The following is a 24,511-nucleotide window of genomic DNA, read 5'->3' as shown; positions in this document are numbered from 1 at the left end:
ACAAGAGTTATACCTTTGCTTAAGAAAGGTAATGCAGAAGACACAGAAAATTACCGGCCCATTTCCCTGCTGTCACCATTCTAAAAAATAATACAAGCAATTATGAAAGACAGATTAATGAATTACCTGAAAAATACAATCTTTCAAGTGAATCACAGTTTAGTTTCCGAAGTTTCAAAAATTGGTCAGCCACAGTAGAATTCACAAAAAGTTGTACTTGATGCTCATGACAAAGATGAGTGTGTCACAGGCATATTTTTGGATATTTCTAAGGCCTTTGATACAGTTGACCACAAGATTCTATTAAATAGATTGCAAGCATTAGGAGTAAGAGGGGTAACTAACGACTGGTTTCGATCATACCTAGCAGACAGGGTACAAAGAGTAGAGATAACACATACTTCAAATAGATCTAAACATTTAGTAAAACACTTATCAGAATCAAAATACATTAATATTGGGGTTCTGCAAGGTAGCATATTAGGACCAATACTATTCCGGATATACACGAATGACTTTCCCAGTAGTGTTACTCATAATGAAAGAATTCTCTTCGCTGATGACAGCAATATTAAAGTTACTGAGAAAGCAAGAGAACTCCTTGCAGAGAATGCAAATGAAACTCTCAAGGAAGTTAAGATTGGTCAATAAGCAATAAAGTGACACGGAACATAAAGAAAACTAAGGCCATGAATTTCTGTTTGAAGAGGGAAAATGACAATGTTAAATTACATGTAGATGGCACCTCTGTAGGCTGTGTAACAAATGCAAAATTTCTAGGAATGAATATTGATTCTCAGTTGACATGGTGTGAACACACAAAGGTACTTGCAAACAGAATGTCATCAGCATGTTATGCCCTTAGAATCCCATCAACAGTGTGTAGCATGCAGTGTCTTTTAGTTACATACTATTCATATGTACACTCAATTCTTAGCTAGGACATTCTTTTTTGGAGAACAAATGCACAAAATATGAACACCATTTTCAAGCTCCAGTAAAGAGCCATAAGAATAATAACCAAAAATTATTGTCAAGGTCATTGTAAAGATCTGTTCAGAACACTGGGGATTTTAACTCATCTCCATGTGAATAGATTTACCGGTCAGTTGTACACATCAAAAATAACAATGGTAATTACTGCACAAACAGCTCTGTCCATGACCATACAACAAGAGAGAGACTCAACTTACATTTACGAAGAAAAAATAAACATAAAACTCAAAACAGCATTTTCTACCAAGGAATAGAACTGTACAATAAATTACTAAGAGAGATTAAAGAAATTACATAAATACACTTATTTAAAAAGGCAGCTAAAAAGTACCTATTATGCAATACATTTTATACATTGAAGGATTACTTGTATAAAACAGAGTAGGGGTTTGGTAAAAAAAAAGTTATACAAATAAATAATAATAATGGTTATAAAACATCCAACATTCCATGTAACACCTTCACACTGTGTTTCTTCCTTATTTTTTTCTTTTCTAGAAAACCTTACCCCCAAGCTATGCATAGGACAATACTAACACCTCTTCCTCTTGAGCTCAACATCTCATCTCACTCATTATACAGAGATGCTGACTCAGTTTTTCAGGACAGCAAATGGGAAGTTGCACTACAGAAAATGGCCCAGAGATCACCAGTCTGTGTGTGTGTGTGTGTGTGTGTGTGTGTGTGTGTGTGTGTGTGTGTGCAGTTTTCTTTCTGGGATTTCTCCACCTGGTGGATGGATTCAGAGCAGGATCTTGTCACTGGAATGAAAGTCATTAGTAACTGTCCACTTATTGAACTCTGTCTGGGCTGGTCAGGTGAAAGAGGTTTATAGCTGAGGGTGAACCTGTAGCTGTACTTTCATGTATGTGGCTTCAGAGCTGAGAACATATGGCTCCTCAGACATCAGAAGGCTCTTTAAAACTCTATACTTGTGACTGACAGACTGTGCTTCCCATAACACACCATTGCATGTGTTACTCGCAGAGAAGAAACTGTCAGGGCAGTTGCATCAGACTAGGAGACTCATAGAGGCCTAATAATAGTTCTTTCGGTGTTAAATACATCTCTATCATGAATTTCAATAATTGTTTGAAGGTCTGTAACCAGACAGACAGCATACAGCATATAGCATACAAGATTATTTATAAACACACCCACACATCCTTTGGCCCTCTCCTAAATATGAGCATCCTTGTGGTGAAGCATGTAGCCCCCATTCCAGGGTATCAGTGAACTTAAAAAGTTTCCTGTAAACATAAGTGTTTGTTTAGTGAAAACACTGCAGCAATCTGGCAAGGAGTGCTGTCCAATATGTCCTCCATGAACATATGCAGAGCCTATGTGACCATCAGCCATTGAGAAGTCAGTGTACACAACTTCAGAGCCCTGGAACACGTCAAGAATCGAGAGAAAGTGACAGCAGAAATTGACAGGGCTAACGGAGTCCTTAGGGTCATGCAAAAGGTCCAGACGAAGCTTCGGCCAAGGTGTACAACATGGAGGTGTACGTGAATAGACCTCAAGTAGAGGTGGTAAAGGGAAGGAGTCCAATTTGGAGAAAAGGGATCACACGCGAACTGCAGTTACGAGACCTGACCTGGGCTGCCGAAGCGGGAGATGAACTGCCGCGGGCAGGAAAAGGAGACGGTAATTCAGATGCTCAGGAGACTATGAATGTGTGCAACATAACTGGCAAGCAGTTGTGCAAGTTGGATCTGCAATTGAGGGACTCCGGCTTACACCAGGTCACTGGTCACCGGACTTGTTCTAAAAGCTCCCATCACCAGGCGAATGCCAGTGTTGCACTGGGTCGAGTAACCGCAGCTGAGGGCGCCGCCGCCTTCAAACATTCCCATAGTCAAGGGGAGATTGAACAAGGGCTCTGTAGAGCTGCAGCAGCGTAGAGCGATCTGCACCCAGTTGGTGTTGCTCAGGCAGCGGAGGGCACTGAGGTGCTGCCAGCACTTCTGCTTAAGGTGACGAAGGTGAAGTAGCCAAGTCAATCTGGCGATGAAAAACAGTCCTAAAAACCAATATGTCTCCACTACAGTGAGTGGATCGTCATTAAGATAAAGTCCTGGTTCCGGATTAATGGTACGATGCCAACAGAAGTGCACGACACACAACTTCGCGGCTGAAAACTGGAATCTGTGGGCTACAGCCCATCACCGTGCCTTGCGAATGGCTCCCTGTAGGTGCTGCTAAGCAGCACCAGTACTGGAGGAGCAATACGAAATGCAGAAGTTATCCGCATAAGAGAAGGAGAGACTGACAGCCCTACAGCTGATGCTAGGCTGTTAATGGCCACTGAAAATAGAGATACACTCACTCAATAAGGAGCCCTGCAGAACGCCATTCTCCTGAATACGGGGAAACTATGGGAGGCACCAACTCGGAGATGGAAAGTATGGAGCGACAGGAAGTTTTGGATAAAAATCGGGAGTGGGCCCAGGGACCCGACTCATACAATGTTGCAAGGATATGATGTCACCAGGTCGTGTTGTATGCTTTATATGAGTCAAAACAGACAGCAACCAGGTGTTGGCGTGTGGAAAAGGCTGTTCGGATGGCAGACTCAAGGGAAACAAGTATATCAATGGTAGAGTGATCCTGGTGGAAGCTGCCCTCACTTGGAGCCAGTAGGCCATTTAACTCCAGAGCCCAACCCAACCCCTGACACAATATACGTTCCAGCAGCTTGCAGAGAACGTTGGTGAGGCTGATGGACCGAGAGTTATCCACATCAAGTGGAATTTTACTGGGTTTTAGCATGGGAATGATGGTGCTCTCCCACCATTGTGATGGAAAGTCACCATTGCACCAGATCTGTTTGAAGATGACGAGGTGATATCGTTTGTAGTCAGACGAGAGATGTTTAGTCATCTAACTGTGGATCTGATCTGGCCCAGGAGCTGTGCCGGGGCAATGTACAAGGGTGCTGAGGAGATCCCACTCTGTAAAGGGGGCATTATAGGGTTCACTGTGGTGTGTAGTGAACGACAGGACTTTCCTTTCCATCTGCCGTTTGAGGGTGCGAAAGGCTGGGGGGTAGTTCTCCGATGCAGAGGCTCGAGCATAGTGCTCGGCAAAGTGTTCGACAATCGCGTCTGCGTCGGTAGAGAGCACGCCACTGATGTTAAGGCCAGGGACACCTGTTGGGGTCTGGTACCCAAAAAGACGTCTGATCTTCATCCAGACTTGGGAAGGTGACTATGGCACCCAATGGTTGATACGTACCTCTCCCATCACTCCTGTTTCCGTCGTTCTATAAGCAGGTGAACACGGGCACGGAGCCGCTTAAAGGCTACTAGGTGCTCTGGGGAAGGGTGCCGCTTATGTCGCTGTGCTGCTTATGTCGCTGACACTCTTTAATTGCCTCAGTGACTTCCGGCGACCACCAATGGACTGTCTTTCGGTGGGGGCCACCATATAGAATGAGGAACCGCGTTTTCTGCTGCAAAAGCGATCGTTGTAGTGACCTGCTCAATAACAACATTGATGGCACAGTGTGGGGGAGATTCAACGGTGACAGCAGAGGTGAAGGCTGCCCAGTCTGCCTTGTTTAAAGCCCATCTGGGTATATGTCAGTGGGCATCATGCCAGGGGAGTGACAGGAAGATGGGGAAGTGTTTGCTACCACACAGGTCATCATGTGCCCTCCAGTGGATAGATAAGTCCTAGGCTACAAATTGATAAATCAATGGCCGAGTAACTACCATGAGCCACACTGAAACCTTTGTAAGGAGTTTCAGTTTTATCTACATGTGTTCTAAATCCATAAATGTTCACTGAAATAAGAAGCCGTCTTAATGGCAAAGTTTATCTTTACCTTCCCCTTTATCATTTTGCTGAGTTGGGGGACTATTAGTCTGTCTACGGGTCAGCATCTTACCATTATACATCAGTTTTCCACTGAAGCCATAAATGATTTGCATAGGAAGGAGGCGGTTGTGACCTTTTCAACCTCACTACATGGAACTTGTTTATTAATTTTAATTTCCTGGACCACCACCTCCTCCAAGTAAGCATGACAATCTTGGCTCTAGACACCATGGCTCGCAGTTACACACGAGGGCACAGACACACAGGCAGCACCACCTTTGTGGGCGGCTTTGCAATAATTTCTTCATGTTGCCTGAAACATGGCAGTGTAGTATGTTTGAACTACTGACATTTAAAATACCTTACATGACTTGTTATGTAAGCTCCATCTTCTGAAGAGATAAATTCTGCTTTGATATGTTCAGGAAGAACAGGTGTTGAGGTATTACACCTATGGCAGCTACAACTTAAATTAATCCATTTAGTCATGAGTTTCACAGTTGTGTATGTTAACCTATTTGCAGCCTACTTGGAAAAGTTTCATAAAAGGACAGCTGTATGGACATTTTAACTTGCCTACATTACTTCCATGACATCTAAACTGCTTTGACAAGTTACAATAAATTCAGCATGAAGTGCAGTGGTAAAAACATACTCACAGCGTATTAAATATCAAACTAAATGCAGCTGTTTCATGCAGTTCCCCAAGACATTTTTCTTCATGCTACACATGACAGTCACACCATCAACTTCCCATTTTCCCTTTGATCCACTTGCTTCTAGGTCTATTAGGTGACAACCCATTTGCTAAAATTTATGGTGTTGTGCAGTTCTGCCACAACTGGGTAACCACCATGTTGTTTTGCATCCTGCAGCTTGACATGAAGTATGCAGAAAAGTAATAACTTCTTTAATGTGCTTTCTTCTCTTTTTATGATTAGAAACACATTCAGGCAATTGATCTGTGTTTTGGTCTCATATTAATTTGTGTGTTCCTAGTATGGCTGAACTCAGGACATCACTGGATGAGATGGATGTTAGCACCAGCAAACAGCTCAGCCGAACCACTAGGAGAATGTTGGTTGCATGTTGTAGGCTACATGAACACAAGATGTGCAACTAGGGATATAGATGTCCAGTAGCAGAGTTCTCTGTTTTTACAGACATCGATTCAGCCAATTAAGCTGAGATACCTGTTCACTACGATACAATTTCCTCCACCTCACGCCATTGTGTATGCCAAAGCAAGCAAAAATTTTAAAGTTATAGAGGTACCAGCTACCTCCCAGCCCAGCAAATCTCAGGTCTGCCAAACCTGAACTCACCCATCTAAAACTAAGCTACTTATGAGCTAACCATTTAGCACAAACTAAAAAGCACAGATTGCTACAAACACAACAAGCATAAACCCACTTAGAAGGACAGTTCCCAGCTGTGCAGTTTAGAGACTTGGTGTTACTGCTGAAGGGCCAGATGGCATGGATTATACAGCAGCACTATAAACAAGTACACAATTTTATGTGTCTGCATCATGCTCTGTCGCTGGATGATGAAACCTGCCCTTTGTCATAGTTTAGTGGTGGCCATTTGTACTTATGGACAGGTGGATGAAGATCACAGCCACAAAAAAGCTATGCAGTACTTGCAGTGAAGTTGATAAAAAGTGTTTCACTGATAAAAAGTGTTTCATAGGTGGCATCACCTCTGATATTATAGGATATAGTGATCAAAGATGTGAAACAAGAAATGCTAGGTGCATTTGTGGAAATTGTTTAGACCTAAGTGTTTCATTTGGATATAAACCAGCTGACAAGAGGTTGTAAGCAGACATAACATACAAAATGCATCAGGATAGGAGCTATAAGGATGGGTGCTGCTGTAGTGAACGTGCTGTTGTTGATTAGCTGCTTCTACAGAGCCATACTGGCATAGATGACGAAAGACTCAAGGGGGTAATCCCTTTTGAAAATTAAAAAAAAAATCAATTTTTTCCCTTAAAATTTTCTCTGGGATATTTACTTTATTGTAGTGTTCGTCCCAGGTCTGCCAGAAACTCCATTCTCGAGTTACGTGGTGATTTGTGAGAAAGTGTGTCTGAAAACTTTTAACAGTGAGAAAAAATTAGTCAACATCGCTGCCAATGTGGCAGCATTTAATTTCAATGATGGCCAAAGAGGCATTATGGAAATTATGAATGTGCTTGAACTTGAGATCAGACCAGCCTATTACAACTTCAGCACAAAAGTTGACAGCAAGTGTATTGAGTGAGCAGAGCAGCAGATGATAGAAGCTGCCAAAGAAGCCTGCAAGACACCATGGCCACACAGAACATGGAGGAGAACCTGCTTTTGGATCTGGAAGAATTGCGGTATGGTTCAGGGATTGTTGACTTGAAGTATGTTTAACTTAATTTCAAAAACTGTAACCCAAAACTTAAAAAACAGTTTTTCTGGAACCTGTATTTTTAAAATTGGCAGGAAACATAACTTGGGAACACTACATATGATACTGAGTGGAACTTGATGCCAGCACTGAATTCTCCATCAGCGTATGTAGCTTTTTTGTGATATCTTCAAAAGCCTATTTCTGGCGCACATGTATGTCTCAATACTTTGGACAAAGAAAATGACATTTGTTTCAATATGTCACCATTTTTTTAGAATTTAATACTTTTCAATTATCATTTGTATAAATGACTTATACAAAATTAATTTGTTACAGGTCTAATAGGAGGGCTTCGGGAATTCCTGCCAATGACCAATGTTCTGGTTGCAAATGGTCCTTCAACCTGATACAGTGGTTACAGCAAGCATCATAGGTGAACATAAAAATGATTTCTTAAAAACAAAAGTGTAAGGAATAAAACTATTCCATCTGATTTACCATTACTTTTTACGTGACTTGGAAAAAAAGGCTGTTTTTCATGTGTTCAAAGAGTGTTATTCCCTTAATCAATAAACACACTTAAGCTGTACCAGACACTGACATGAAATTGAGGAAGAAATTTCTGAAACTTTGAGTCTAGACTGCAGTGTTCATAAAAAAATGAATCTGGACCATGCAGGGGATAAAAGACTTGGGATTCCTTCAAAACTTGATACAGAGATACCAAATATGAAATGAACATATGAATTACAAACTGAAGAGGTATTATAAATATTGTGTGAGGTAAGCAGCCTTAAAAAAAAAATAAAATAAAAAATAAAAAAAGACATGACGGCATCTAACACAGGTAACTGGACACATAACAAAACAGCAGACAGATCAGTATGTAGGAGCAGCTGAAAATAACAATTTGTAAAATATATAATCAAGACGATGTAATAGAAATCAAGACGTTAGATGTAATAGATGCACAAAAATGGAAAGATTAGCACACAACAGGACAAGATGGAAGATGTCACCAAACTAACTAGCCCAAGAATTGATACATGCAAATTTTCATTCCTCAAAATTTGTTGCAATGCATTAAAATGAGCAACAATATCTCAGCTTGAAAGCTTTACTCCAGCTGTGTCATCTATTAACATTTAGTTCCCTCCATATCTCTTACCTCTTTCTGAATTCTGTGTGAATTTACAAACCACAATCTTCCACTCACCTATTACTATTCGTAGCTCATTAAATTACATTGCTAGTAACTTTACACACTCAGATCTAAACATTATTTTTTTAGCACACAACTACTAATTACAGATATTGAGATTCCCTGTCACACAACAGTCACTCATTCGTATTTAATTTGTAGGAATACTACATACATATGTGGAAGAAAATATTAGCCACATTCAAAAACTTACGTGTTTGAAATGAAAAGTGTAACCAAGTCTGGAGGTACGTAATCAAACACAGGATTGAAAACATGTGTTTTGGAGAGTATTGCACCATCTGCATAACTGAGAACTCCTTCTGGTGAGACAAAACTATTAAATGCATCTTGATCATAGGAACACAGGTACTTAGGACTCAGCTTGTACATTGGTGCCAAAACAATGACCTGCAAAGATCATTAATACATAAATATTCAATACAGGCTTCTAGCTTAGTAATAGTTAGACTGGTTAAGAATCACAGATTTTAAGAAGTGTAGTGAGTCTATAATTACAAGAACTACTTGTTAGTTCTCACATATGATTTTGAGTCTCTAATGACACAAACAAGTGTATAAAGTTATCTAAACAAAAATTTCTACTACATTTTCATAACTTATCAAACTGTATTTTAATCCTCTGGCAACTCTACGTGATACTCTGCAGAATACACAACACTGCTAAAATAGCAATAAATGATGAATTCCAACAGTCTTTAGCTGCTTCCCACATAAGTTAACTTTCATCGTAAGCCCTGTGCCCTCATTTCAGTTCAGTGTTAGTCAATTAAGGCAAATCCTATGTTCTTGTATCAGCTGATTTTACAAGACTGGTTGATTTTGTTTGGGCTAAATATTTCTCTTTGTTTCCTGTTAAGATTTTGTAAGTCTTATGCGACCACAAAATTGAAATTCTGACATAACTGAACAAGAGAAATTAACTTGTTAGGAATGTGATTCAACCATCAAACATCAATGTTATACTTTTTTGTACACAGCATACTGGTGTATTTAGTATCATATGTACCTCACCTCTGTAAACATTTATTTAATGAGTTCTTAAATTACAGATGAAAAATCTACAAGTACTTCATTTTGTGAAACAAACTTTCAAGGAAGTAAGTGTATCCAAGAAAGCATGAAACCAGAAATAAGAGAGCAAATTTACATAATTATATTCAAGGTCTCTTAACCTTTCTATGAAAAACTGAGGAGAAAAATTACAGTGTCATTTAGTGCTGGCAGGAATCTTTTTACAGACATACCAATAATATTTCTTTACTTTTGTGGAATATGTATATTTAAAGTAAAAACACAAATCAGTTAAGGGTTTCAGTACATCAGCAAAGAAAAGATCTTGCTAATTGAACTTCAAAAATTGTTTGATTTCTGTGGTCTATATTTCAATTTGTAATCTGCTATGTATCCCACAATAATTCCTTAATTTACCTTCCACACATTCTGATTTTTGCTATGGGCTGATGTTGCTTTTTTATTTATTTTAACAATATGCTTTAGAATGATAAGGGAATGGGAAGCGTTCTGATTACTATGTAATTCTGGGATCCAGTCACACCAGTGTTGGGAGAATTTGCAATTTTTCCTTCCTCCTCCTATCTCCAGATTGTGTATACATGATTTTTAAATGGCATCTGTTTTCACCGAGATTTTCATTATTTGTTTGTTTGTATGTTTTGTTATGTTTACAAAAATCAAACAATGGAAACTCCAGGTAGGAATATCAACAATGTAGGTGTGGTGTCACCGCCAGACACCACACTTGCTAGGTGGTAGCCTTTAAATCGGCCGCGGTCCGTTAGTATACGTTGGACCCGCATGTTGCCACTATCAGTGATTGCAGACCGAGCGCCGCCACACGGCAGGTCTAGAGAGACTTCCTAGCACTCGCCCCAGTTGTACAGCCGACTTGGCTAGCGAAGGTTCACTGACAAATTACGCTCTCATTTGCCGAGACGATAGTTAGCATAGCCTTCAGCTACGTCATTTGCTACGACCTAGCAAGGCGCCATTACCAGTCACAATTAATGCTGTAAAACATGTACCGTCAAGAGCGATGTTCACCAATTATGGATTAAAGTTAAGTATTCCAGCAGCTACGTATTATTTTTGCTAGTCTCTTATCCCTGACCTGTTCCAGACCTCACGCCAGCCTGCGTGAGCTTAAACACGTGCCTTTCGGCTTCCTCCTAGTGGATTGGCTGTCTTGCCAGTCCACTACAGTAGGAAAAGGTAGACTGATACTTACCATAAAGAAGACACATCAAGTTGCAGACAGGCATAATTAAAAAACACTTACAGAAAGCTTTCATCAGTAACACCACACACACACACACACACACACACACACACACACACACACACACACACACACACGACTACCAACTCCAGCATCTTTGGCCAGTATGCAGCTATCACGTGGGATGCAAGCAGCAATCTAGAGGGGGGCAGGGAAGTCTCTTCCCCTTCACCAGCCCCTCCAGATTACTGCTTGCATCATACATGATAGTGCATTCTGGACCAACAAGCTGGAGTTGGCGGTTTTGTTTGTGTGTGTGTGTGTGTGTGTGTGTGTGTGTGTCTTAATTGTGCCTGTCTGCAACTTGACATGCCGTCTTTACGGTAAGTAGCAATCTCTCTTTTCCTACAGTGTTGATACGTTTACAGTAATTAAGAGAAGAAGATGCTCTCCAGATTTCCCATTTAAATATACATGACAATTTATGCATGAAAACTGTAAGTACTTCCTCTGTGAATTCCAACCATACAATTCTGTATTTAACAAAAACAAAATTTTATTGTCACAAGATAGGATCTTCTTCATAAATATTTTGAAAAATTTGAAATTTAGTAAGTAGTGTATGCTGCACTGTTTTGAAAGTGTGTCTTTTTTGTTCTGTCCTCCTGTTATTCACATTACTTTAAGACTAGCAGGAACTGAATTGTGAATTTAAATTCAAACATACAACCATGTACATTTATAAATCATCTGGTTATGATGTAACAGAAACAACACACCATGTCCTGTGCATTTTATTACTTTACAGTTATTGTTTATTTCCCACTGTCAACTACAAGGGGCATTCCTTACTGATTTACACTTTTTTTTCCATCATTCATGGTGCACCATTTAACTCATCATTAGAGATGTACATATATAGTAATCTGGTCTAACCGTAGGTGGTAGGACAATCACTAGAAGTGTAATCCCTGCATAGAACAGCCCATTTTCCGAACAGCTGTCATTACGTGAGCAGACAATGTGGAGTGTGATCATCAAGGACAGTACTGGAAGATGTGGTTTCTGTGGGATGTGTGTGTAAGCACTGTGGATATTCACAGGCGACTGGTAGCAAGGTGTGACTTGGCTCCTCTGACTTCTGAAGGCCGTCTTCAAACCACTTTCTGGATCCTGTCACACCCACTGCAGGAGAGCTGCTCACAGGTTTTACAAGACTGCGAAATGCAGTTTGCACAGAGGTTTCCTCATAGTCCCAAGTAGGTGGTATCAGAAGAGGCCAAGTCAAGAGAACATGGTGGGTATGGCAATACCAGGAATCTCATTTCAGTGATTACAGCTGTCACTTTCCAACTCGTAGGAGTGTTGTCATATTGCAACTGCACTTTCCATGAAGGTGCACACTCTCCACACACTGCCACCAATCACCTGTGAATATCCACAATGTTTAGGCCCTCCTTCCCCAAAAACTATGTCACCCAGTGCTGTCCTTAATGACCACGCGCCATGTTGTCCACTCATGCAGTGCTAGCAGTTGGGGAAATGGGCTGTACAGTGCAGGGATTTACACTTATAGTGATTGTCCTCCCACCTACAATTAGACCAAATTACTAGATACTTGTAGCTGTAATTATGAGTCAACTGACACACCTTCAATGACGGGGAAAAAAATGAAGTTTAAATCAATACGAAATATTCCTCATAATCCACATGCAGCAACACATTAGATGTGGAAAGTGTTTATCATGACAGGATGTGTCTTCTGCAAACGTTAAACTCCCATTTCTCCCAGTAATTAGCAATTCACAGGATAAATATTTATGCTAATTTCTTCACTGCAATGAACATTTTTTTTTTTAGTTTTTATGAATGATACAAAACACACGAATGACTTTCTGTTTTCTTTTCTATTACAAAACTGCTGCACTACTAGTTCAGCTCTTCTATTGCAGAACAGATACGAGAACTTACCACACTTAAATGAATCACTAGCCACAGAGAAGTGAATCTTCTCACAGATGGAGAGACTTCACTAAAGTGTTAAAACCAATGTTAATGGTTTCTTTTGTCACTGCTTGGAGAACAATTTCATATTTATCAATTTTTATTTTTGTGGTACAATCATTAGTGATGCAACAAACTGCGAAATCCACAATAGTGTGAGCCTGACAAAATGGTTTTCCACATTTTCAGTTACAGTAAAAATAGGAAGCAGTATTCATGTGAACAGCAGAAAAAGAAATCATATACTAGTATATGCAATCCAGAAACAGGTTTATCAAACAACAACTGCCAAAAGAAGTACATAGTTACTTACAGGAACTGAGAAATGTTTAGCTGCAAGGGCAACTGTGTGGCTGCCACAAAGAGCCCTTAGCCCACCATTTGCCATTACTGTATGAGTGCCAATAATAACTTTATTCACCCTGGACATTATAGCAAATATGGCAGAATCAGTTATAACTGTTGTTTGGATTTTACTTTTTCCTAAGCTCAAGGCTAACTCGTGACCCTGGAAGAAATGGACAGCAATACTTTAGAAAACAAGTATTCATTCTCAATGATGGAAATGTAATTAATACTAATACAAACACCACAAATGTATGAAGCATATATAATGAAATAGACGGCAGTCACTATAGCTCTTAATTTATGGATTAAAACCAGCAAACTCTCTTCAACATAATTATTAAGGCTTTCATGGTCACATGTTGACTTATTGCCTGTTGGGTTCCATCTCTGTTTCTTCTGCTGATATTTAACAATTTTCCTGATGTTTTGCCAGCACAAGTGGATGGCACTGTCAAAAGTTCATACTCCATTGCTGGTGGTGGACTGTCTAGTCAACATGTCAACACATTTCATAGCTATGGACAGAATGGTTCAACAATAATACATATATATTACAGCGCACCTTTAATTTAATAACAGAGTGACCAAATCTAATGAACTGCTCATTCAAAACTTCTACTCTTCTCTGTAATGTCAGAAAGCACTACAGCTTTCACCTGCTCCTGGTTCCGTTCTGCATACAAGTTGATCAAATATATACAATTTGACTGCCTAGCGTACACAATACAAATGACACAAACATATATAATCTGAAGGACATGAATTATCCTAATGAACTGACTTTTCAGATGTTACAGAAGGAGAAAAGTGCAGCAGACAGTTGCAGTTTCTCACTTGCGGCTGCATGGAATAAAATCAGCCTGTAAGGTCAAACAAATTATATCTGATTTCCTATAATCTATGAAATACACTATATATATAAAATCTAAAAGGAAATGAATTATCCTACTAAACTTGCATATCAGGTATTTCAGAAGGTGAGCAGTGTAGCAAAATACATGCAGTTTCTCAACAACACCTGTGACTGCACGGAACACAAAACAGCACACAAGGCCAAGCAACTGTAATTTGATTTCATAATCTATAATGTACACATGATGCAAACATATATAATATGAAAGGGGATAAATTATCCTGCAGAAATAATGCATCAGATGTTGCAAAAGGTGGTCAGTGCAGCAACAGTTTCTCAGCAACACTTGCTGCCATGCAGCACTCACAATGGTGTGAGTTTTAGGTATCTACTCTAACTGTTCACTTAAAACTTTATATCTTTAAAATTTATTTGTCCTAAATTAATGAGGTATTTATAGGTTATAGGCATGTGAATTGGTAGTGTAAATCTCAAGTTGCAGGATTTTTCAATTACAAATAAAGAAGTCCTTTTCATTTTTCTAAATTAACTTTTTCTCATCTCAGGATGAACTTCTAACAAAAAGCTTGGATTAGTTCTGAAGTTTTCTTTTGCAGTTATCAAAAACTACAATCACTGTGAATGTACAGTACGTTACTGATTTTATAAAGAATGTTACTGAAGAGTGGTTCTATGCACGCTGGAATGTGCGATTAGCCAACAGTGCACATACTCTGCAGTGGTTGTAGCACTTGAGTCACTTGCCCACCTGCAAGAGCCCCTTTAGCTGGTAGGGTAGGCAGGATGCTAAGCTTCCACAACGATGAAAGGCTTAAGAACATCTACAGAGTAGTGGTGAAACTCAGATTAGCATCCAACAACCGACTTCTTCTCTTCAGGTACACTTCTAAAAACCACTTTTGCCCAAAATGTTGCCCTCTGTCTTCCAAAGTGATTAACATGTACTGCAATGATTTAACACTACAAAATCAAAATGCTGAAGTGGTTACTGAAGGTGAGAAAAAAATTGATGTTCATCATCATATGAAAGCTGTCATCAGACAAATGCATAATCTTTCAGGGCTCCAAAATGCGACTCTTTGCAGTAAGGAACAAACTAATACTTTTGATTAATAAAATATCCCAAACAGATGAGTTACAGCAATAATTTGCCCCTATTAAACCACTATTTGTGTCAGAGCTGCCATAGTGGATTAACTCTCCTCATTGCACAAGCACTAGAAGATAAGGCTTGCAACCCAACAATGACTGCATACAGGCACGGTACAACTAAATGCCTCATCCTGCACACCACCAACAACAAAGAGGTCCACCGTCCCATGAGCCTTCAATACAATGCTGTATGAGCCGCACCGTCTCATTAGCGGAACTTCCATCATTTGAATACCACCATGCCCTCTTCTTTGGCTTTCCAGAGATGTGGAGGGATGTAGTAGGGTTAAGTAGTACACAGACACAATGATGGAAGTTCAATTGAGTGGCAACTGATCCAAGAGGTATGACTGTCAAAGACTGCCACTGTTGCTCTGCGATTGCCAGGGCAAAAAACTCCTAACTTGAGCTTTTCTACAATGTTGCCTCATGACACAAAAGTTAACAACAAGCCAACTATAATTGGAAACTAGGCTGATTATTCTGCACGTCTGATCTTCGCAACAACTATGTAGAATACCCCTGTTAATTACTGACCAGTGCTAGTATACCAGACTTCACACACTGAGTGAGGCAGTGCAGTGGTTAGCACACTGGACTCGCATTCGGGAGGACGCCAGTTCAAATCCGTCTCCAGCCATCCTGATTTAGGTCTTCCGTAATTTCCCTACATTGTTTCAGGCAAACGGCAGGATGGTTCCTTTGAAAGGGCATGGCCGATTTACTTCCTCATTCTTTCCCAATCCGAGCTTGTGCTCCATCTCTAATGACCTCATTGTCGACGGGATGTTGAACTCTAATCTCCTCCTCCTCCTCCTCCTCCAGACTCCACTATTAATTTAAACATATAATGTGTGTGATATCATTATACTGTATAGCACTCATTGTATTTCTCTCATTGTGTACCCACATCTGACAGGAAGCGTTATTTCTTGTATATTCTTTCGACTGCGGCTTTTCAATTATGCTTTGGTTACTCTAGGCCCAGTTTGTGCTCTTTACAGCAAACCACAACTGTTTCGATACATGATGCTCCAGGATAGAACACAATATCACCCCAAACAGATAACATTTAAATCAAGTCTTTCAATCAATCCTTAATTTGTGAACACTTTTACTTAACTACAAGTAACACCCAGTGTTTATCAGATATCAAGTTATCTCATTTCAGTAACAGATATAACAATCAGCTGTTAACATGAACAGACAACATTTATATCTTCTAAAAAAAAAAAAAAAAAAAAAAAAATTCTACTAACTCAGTGAATAACAAACTCATTTACTCACATGGCAAAATGGTGCACATTCTGCGACTATGACTTCAAATTTTCTGTAAGCAGCAGCTTTCTTCAGGAAAGCTTGAACTGCATTAGATTTCCCTAGAGTCATTATTATTTCATTCGAATGGATATGTTCACTTGCTTGTTGGGCAATGTTATCTGCACTGGTAAAAAAGGAAGAATGAATGAGTTAAAACTAAAATATTTTCAATAAAATAACACTGTCAATGCAGAAACTTGGAATACAAAAACTGAAGGGATTATCAGTCAAGCTCTGAACAAAGAATTGCAACAACTGTTTTTTTCAATTTTGGAAAAATATGAGGGACGCAAAATGACAACATTTGTGCTCAGAATGAACACCAGTTTCAAAAAAATATCAAATGTTCTTATACTGTGATCTCAAAGGAGTTATTTTCATCTTGCCTTAAAACATTGTTCTTATGATAGAAATAACAAAAGCTCTACTTTTCTGCAATGTAATTTTGTAGGGGTAAATTCATCATCGTTACTTTTCTAACAGTTTCTTGCACTTCCGCAACAGTATGTCGCAACAGCATTATGTATACATGACAATGGCAAACATTATTAGTCAACAACTGAAGATTGTCAATACAAACCATTACCAACACCTCCTTGCAGTAATTAGAGAAAAAAAAGAAAAAAAAATAACATATAGCAATAATGTGATGTTCATTACATAGTTCTTTAACCAATCATCCAAGCAACAGTTCCTAATGGGAGGGAATCCCCATGGTATACAGTCACTGTAAAGAAATGTATAAAGAGACAGAGTACTGCATAATAAGTTTAAAACAAAGCATAGGGTTCTAGATAGAGATATGCTGAATGAAACGTGTTCTGCCGTCAAGAGAGCAATGTGGGATGCCTTCAGTGGCTACTGTAGCAGAAAGCGTAGCGGAATATTATCAAATGATATTTCACAAGACCCAAAGAAATTCTAGACATATGTAAAGGCTGTTCAGGGCACCAAAGTTAATGTCCAGTCTCTAGCGAATGAGACAGGAACTGAAATTGAGGATAGCAAAGCAAAAGCTGAAATGCTTAAATCCATTTCCAAGCACTGCTTTACCAAGGAAAATCCAGGAGAATTGCCCCCATTTAATCCTTGTATCAAGGAAAAGATGAATGAAATGAGTATTAATATCAGTGGTGTTGGGAAACAGCTGAAATTTTTCAAATTGAATGAAGCTCCTGGGCCAGATTGACTCCCTGTAAGATTATATACTGAATTTGCTGCTGAATTAGCTCCTCTTCTGACTATAATCTATTGTAGATCCCTTGAACAAAAAACTGTGCCCAGTTCTTGGAAAAATGCACAGGTCACACCCATCTACAAGAAGGGTAGTAAAAGTGACCCAATCCACAAACTACTGTCCAATATCCTTGACATTGATTTTTTGTAGAATCTTAGAACATATTATGAGTCCACAAGTAATGAGGTATCTTGAACAGAATGACCTCCTCAGTACCAACCTGCAAGGCTTCTGAAAACATTGATCATGTGCAATTCTACTCACACTTTTGTCATGAGGCATACTGAAAGCTTTGGATCAAGGTAACTAGGTAGATGCAGAATTTCTTGATTTCCAATAAGCATCCGACTCAGTACCACACCTACTCTTACTATCAAACATACGATCATATGGGGTGTCAAGTAAAATTTGTGACTGGACAGAGGACCTTTTGGTAGGGAGGATGTAGCTTGTTATCTTGGATGGGGATCATCAAGTAACTTCAGATGTGCCCCAGGGAAGTATGTTGCAACCTTGTTGTTCATGTTGTGTATTAATGATCTTGCAGACAATATTAATAGCAACCTCAGACTTTTTGCAGGTGATGCAGTTATCTATAATGAAGTACTGTCTGAAAGAAGTTGCACAAATATTCAGTCAGATCCTAATGAAGTTTCAGAGGGGTGCAGAGTTTGGCAACTTGCTTTAAATGTTCAGAAATGTAAAACTGCACACTTCACAAAATGAAAAAACATGTAGTAGATAATATCAATAAGTCATAGCTGGAATCAGCCAACTCATACAAATACCTGGGTGTAGCACTTTGTGGGGATATGAAATGGCATGCTCACATAGCTCAGTCATGGTTACAGGAGGTGGTAGTCTTCGGCTTATTTGTAGACTGCTGGGGAAGCAAAATCAGTCTACAAAAGAGACTGCTTACAAATCACTCATGCGACCTGTTCTAGAATATTGCTCAAGTGTGTGGGACCCATAGGACTAACAGAGGATATTGAACATGTACAGAAAAGTGCAGCATGGATGGTCACAGGTTTGTTTGACCCATGGGAGAGTGTCACAGAGATACTGAAGGAACTGAAATGGAAGACTCTTGAAGATAAACACAAACTATCCCAAGAGAGTGTGGTCTGTTAACAAAGTTTCAAAAGACGGCTTTAAATGATGATTCTAGGGATATACCACAAACCCCTACGATTGCTCACACATGGATCATGAGGACAACATTAGAGTAATTACTGCATGCATACAGACATTCAAACAATCATTCTTCCTGTGCTCCATATGTGAATGGAACAGAAAGAAACCCTGATAACTGGTACAGTGGAACATACCCTTTGCCATGCAGCTCATGGTGGTTTCCAGAGTATAGATGTAAATAGCTGAAAATCATCAATACCTGAGTTTATCACACTAATATTTCCTCATTAAGGGTATAATAAATGAGCCATGAATACTTTTTGTAACAAATGCTAACTGGACTAAACAAGGTTACAAGAGGAAGTGTCCTTTGTTACATTAAGTAAACATCCTATCTTTCTTCTTTTTTTGTGCAATTTTAAAACTAACAGATCTAATCCCAAATTATTTAATTTTTAATGACTCTTATAGCATCTTAACTGCATAATTTAATGGCACACAAATGTCTCCTTCTGCTATCACCACCCAGTAACAGCAAAAGCATCATTAACTACCAGATAGGGTTGCAGTGTGTTTCCACAACTATTCATCAGAGTGTTGAGCCAGCACTGCTGTGCAAACAGACTGGTGGACTCACACAACACTGTAACAAAACAGCTTGTATATGACCCCCAAACAGTACAAGGTGATTAAAATACCCAACAAAATGTAATTTACACTGTAATTCTCTTCAGTGAAATGGCTCTTATTTTTATCATAGCTTCTGCTATCAAATATTTCAAAGAATGTGGGCTTGAAATTTTCCTAGTGGATAGAATACATTCGCATTTTCTGGTGTGCACCCAGGACATCATTATCTCCTCTCCCCAGAAAAGGAAATAATGATCGCCCAGATGCAGGCCCAAAACATTATTTGATATTTTACGATAATGTCAACAAGAAATTAAAAATCCACCTAAAAAGGTGCATTTCACTGTAATTGCTCCATCTGCTGTGACACTTCTTTTTCAGAGGTTCATATAAAAGTGTACTACAGTCACACCTTCCTCTGTCTTAGATGTGTAAGGCAAGCAGATTATGAAGGAATAGTATTGGTCACCTTGACCTATTCTTAATGTCCTGTTCCTGAATACTTTCATGAGTAGCAGTTACCCACTGATAGTGTAATATGTTGACCCTTTCAAATTATTTCCATTTTAAACAAACATTGCTTGTTTCATATAATTTTGTCTCTTTAAAGACTATTCAGCCTTCCGATCCCTTAAAGGTCAAGTGGGGTAGTGATTCGCATGGCAATTTTCCTATTGTGCTATAGTACACTGACATAATCAGTATATCCCATGGCATTGTGACAGCCCATCATTTGTTTCTAGCATCAGCCATAATTCTCCTCCTTTAAAACAACGTTCGAAAGAGCTGGAGAAAATCTGTCACTCTGATGATTGACCAAGTCTCAAAAGTGGCCAAAATATCATTTCATACTTTCATTCAACTGGGTAATCCAGGAACATATTTTTGTGCCATCCAGATTAGTTTTTCTGGCATCCTCCAGCCCTTCATAACATTGCACATTTTGTGATAGATAATATTGGACAACTCTTTTAAATGAAAAAAACATTGTGATAATATGCACCCAGGTCTTCATTTGCCACTTTATCCACTCTAATCAGTAACACACAGACAAGATTACATTTTTAGATTTACCAATCACTATAATCTACACTAAACAAGTACATTTAAGATGCACAACACTCACACAGGAATATCACTTTTTGTTACCAAATCAACAATGCTATGTGTTTCTTTTTCTCAGATACAAGAATGAGGTTTAGGTGCTGTGTGGTAAAAAGACCCCTCAGTATGTCTTGCTATCTAGTATGTTTAATTTTTTGAGGTTGTGCCATTTCATAATCACTTTTCTCTACTCTGGCATCTCTTTAATTTATAGGTCTTGATTTCAAATCCGTGTTGATTCTCATTTAGTCCATTACCACAAGGTTGAGAGTTCACTAAGGGTATCAATGATACCTGCTGCCTCCTTAGTCTTGGTCAATTAACCTCTGTCTTTTCTTCTCAAAAGACAGATTTTTTTTTTTTTTTTCCAATTTAGGGCTCTACCATTTGTCTTGCTTTCTCAGTGCTTCTTTTGCAAGCATAGTGGGCCTGTTTCACTCCTGCTTCTTCTTGAGGATCAAGGGTTGTCATGTTATCTCTCCCAAATGTTCTTCACTATTCTGCCATATTCAATTTTCATGACAGCATTCCAGAATTCTCATGTCATACTATGGTTTGCATAACAGTCTCTCAGCCTCTGCACTACTGTGTCATTTCCTCTATTATTGGAACAGATTGGACCGAAAATGAAGTGAAGCATAACATGTTCAGGTTAACAAAAAATATATAGACTTTTAAAACAGACTTTATTATAAATAGGAGAAATTCTGTCTGCACATCAATATTTTGAGTAATGTTTTATTCACACAGTTGTAACATTTTTTATCTAGTACATTAACCCTTTAGTGCTGACATGGTGTGCTGTGAGAACCTCACACATTAAAGAGTGCTTGCAGCACTATTTTAAATTTTCATGAATATCTCAACTCCTGTTAGCTTTATATCTAACAGTTATGTATGTTTTCAAATCTTATCCAGTGCAGTCCCCAAAAATCAGTCTTTCCTTCTCATCCTGTCTGGTAAGTCTTCCTTGACCCAGGCTTCTGGGTGGCCTTTCTGAACTGTATCCCTTTCCCTAAACCTCTCTAGTCCTTTTCCCTCATCTTCATCCTTCGCCTTCAACCTTTCCAACATAAGAAGGAGCCACTGGCTCCGAAAGCTTGTAAAAGTTAGTTATGTAAGTAACTGAATTAGAACACTCTAAATATCAGTTATCATAGTTGTTCAGTAGGCAAAAATATACACTGTGGTGTTTAGGAGATCCCGCATCATCAGTCCTAGTGTATCAAAAATCAAAATAATACCAAGTGGCAATTTTTTAAAAATTTTACAGCAGTTTCATTGTTCTCACATTCCATTTTACATTAAGTGTATCCACTGTCATCTAGTACTGCTATTCTAACTGCTATCCATGTGAAATAAAAGTCTTGGAGTCAGTTTGCTTTCTGTCATTGTACAGTAACAACTTGATATACAGTACATCTGTATGCATGAAGAAAACAAAAGATGAATACAGAGGTTACTAGAAGAAGTTGAAGCAGAAAAACATATGATTAATTAGATTCAGAGTCGTCTGAGAAGTGTGAACAACAGGAACATATAGTATGGATAGTGATGATAATGAAGTAAGTTTTGAAAATAACAGTGTTATGGAAAGAATAGTTTCCACTCACCATATAGCAGAGATGCTGAGTCACTGACAGCACAACAAGGACTGTCAGAAAAAGAGCTTTCAGTCAAAAAGGCCTTCGTGAAAAATAGACCGACTCCCCCCCACCCCCCACACACACAACACACAACACACACACATGGCCATAGTCTCTGGCTTCTGGGGCCAGACTGTGAGCAGCAGCGCATGTTGGGAGAGGCAACCAGGTGGTGGGGGTAAGGAGGAGGCTCGGGCAGGGAGAGGCAAGTATAGCGGGGTACGGGTGGGTGATGGTAAAGTGTTGCTTGTGGGATTGTACTCGGACAAAGTGGAGCGAGGGTAGAGCACCTAGTTGCAGGTTAGATGGCGAGCAGGGGGGCAGGGGCACAAAAAGAGAGAATTAAAAAGAATGAGGGTGCACTGATGGAGTAAAGGACGGTGTACTGCTGGTTCTCATTCCGGCACTACACAGCCCTCTATTCCATCAATGCACCCTCAGTCTTTTTACTAATCTCCTTTTCCACTGCATCCCCCCGCCCTCTGTCTAACCTCCCAATTGCATCTAGCTTCCCTACCCTCTCTCCGCCTTGTCCCAGTATGCTCCCACAAGCAGCACTTTACCATCCCCGGCCACTACCCCACTCTCCCTCTCTGTCCCAGCCTCCTCCTTACCTTCCTTGCCTCCATCATCATTATGCCTTGTTGGCTGAAAGTTCACTTTCTGACAGTCTTTTTGTGCCTACCTGGGACTCAGCATCTCTGCTATAGTGAGCAGCAACTATCCTTTTCATAATGGTGTTACAGTCCATTCCAGATTTTCCATTGTTCAAGTTTTGAATATAACAATTTGTATTTCGAAAAAGACAAATTAATGAAATGGATGAAGAACCCTCCACGAAGAAATGTAAGGGCACAACCTCAAAATACTGTTAGTCAACTACCAGGTGTGAGTCATGTAATCAGAATAGTGAAGTCAATTTTAGACTGCTTCCTTTGTTATTTGATGAAAGTATGTTCAAAAAATCTATGTGAGGGAATTCTCCCTAGAAACAAAACAAAAGATATGGCTAAAATTGAGGCTTTTGTTTGGTTATTTATTTTGGCTAGTTTTCACTGCTTTGACCATATGAACCAACAGGACCTTTGGGGCAGAAATGGTTTTGGAATCAACAAATTTCCCGTTCCAATGCATAATATGGTGTCGCCCTCAGACACCACACTTGCTAGGTGGTAGCCTTTAAATCGGCCGCGGTCCATTAGTATACATCGGACCCGCGTGTCGCCACTATCAGTGATTGCAGATCGAGCACCGCCACACGGCAGGTCTAGTCTAGAGAGACTCCCTAGCACTCGCCCCAGTTGTACAGCCGACTTTGCTAGCAATGGTTCACTGACTACAGACGCTCTCATTTGCAGAGACGACAGTTTAGCATAGCCTTCAGCTACATCACTTGCTACAACCTAGCAAGGCGCCATATTCTGTTACTATGTCTTCTAAAGAGACAATATTGTGAATCATGTACCGTCAAGAGCGATGCTCATCATTAATGGATTAAAGTTAAGTATCAAACTAATTACGTCCACTTTCTGAATTCTCATTCCTTGTCATGTTCCAGACCTCACGTCAGTATAGTTCTTCGCTCCTCACGCCAGCCTGCGTGAGCTAAAATGCGTGCATTTCGGCCTCCTCTCGTAACACGGTGTTGGCTCTTCTGCCAACCCAACACATATGGTTTGAAAACATTTAAAGCACACAAGAGAGAATGAAAATGGTTAACCTTACAGCTACTAAGGAAGTATGTGAAATGTTCCAGGCAAACTGTAACAAGAACTGCAGTGTCAGAATATACTACTGTGGATGAACAGTTGGTCATCTTCAGAGGAAAGCGTAGTTTTTGCCAGTATGTACCAAGCAAGACTTAAAAATATGATCTGAAAATTCTAAGCACCTGTGATGCCAGGACTTAGTGCATTCTTGCCATGGAGATACTGATCAAAAGAGAGAGAGAGACTGGTCACACAACATTTCAAACTTGCCACAAAACCTTATTTCACTGATCAAGGCAACCGAGGGGACTGGCTACAATGTAACAACAGACAATTGGTGTACTAATTGCAGCTTGTCTAAAGAGCTGCTGAGGAAGAACTTACTTTGGTTGGAACTGTTAGTAAAAATAAAACTGAATTTCCTCCTGAATTTGTGAATGTGAAGCAGTGCAAAATAAACAGATGCTTATTTGAATTTCAAAGGTTTTGACAATCACTTCATATGTGATGAACAAGAACTTCATCTTCCTTTATCTAAGCATTTCAATAACAAAAACAAAGATGATGAGACTTACCAAACAAAAGCGCTGGCAGGTTGATAGACACAAACAAACACAAACATACACACAAAATTCTAGCTTTCGCAACAAACAGTTGCTTCATCAGGAAAGAGGGAAGGAGAG

At 39.4% G+C, this 24,511-nt stretch overlaps 1 protein-coding gene across 1 annotated transcript in view; it reads right to left on the bottom strand.

The window, feature by feature from the left end:
- Window positions 1-24,511, bottom strand: part of LOC126188986 (translation initiation factor eIF-2B subunit beta) — a 73,973-nt gene that overhangs the window by 18,342 nt on the left and 31,120 nt on the right. The window contains exons 5-7 of the mRNA XM_049930778.1: window positions 16,333-16,489; window positions 12,985-13,179; window positions 8,622-8,818 (exon numbers count right to left, since the gene is read on the bottom strand). Coding sequence (XP_049786735.1) covers window positions 8,622-8,818; window positions 12,985-13,179; window positions 16,333-16,489 — 549 coding nt within the window. The remainder of the gene's footprint in view (window positions 1-8,621; window positions 8,819-12,984; window positions 13,180-16,332; window positions 16,490-24,511) is intronic.

The sequence above is a fragment of the Schistocerca cancellata genome, chromosome 5, assembly GCF_023864275.1.
Source record: "Schistocerca cancellata isolate TAMUIC-IGC-003103 chromosome 5, iqSchCanc2.1, whole genome shotgun sequence".
Lineage (NCBI taxonomy): Eukaryota > Metazoa > Arthropoda > Insecta > Orthoptera > Acrididae > Schistocerca > Schistocerca cancellata.
Note: the sequence above shows the minus strand (reverse complement) of the source record. Positions and strands in the feature narration are given on the sequence as shown.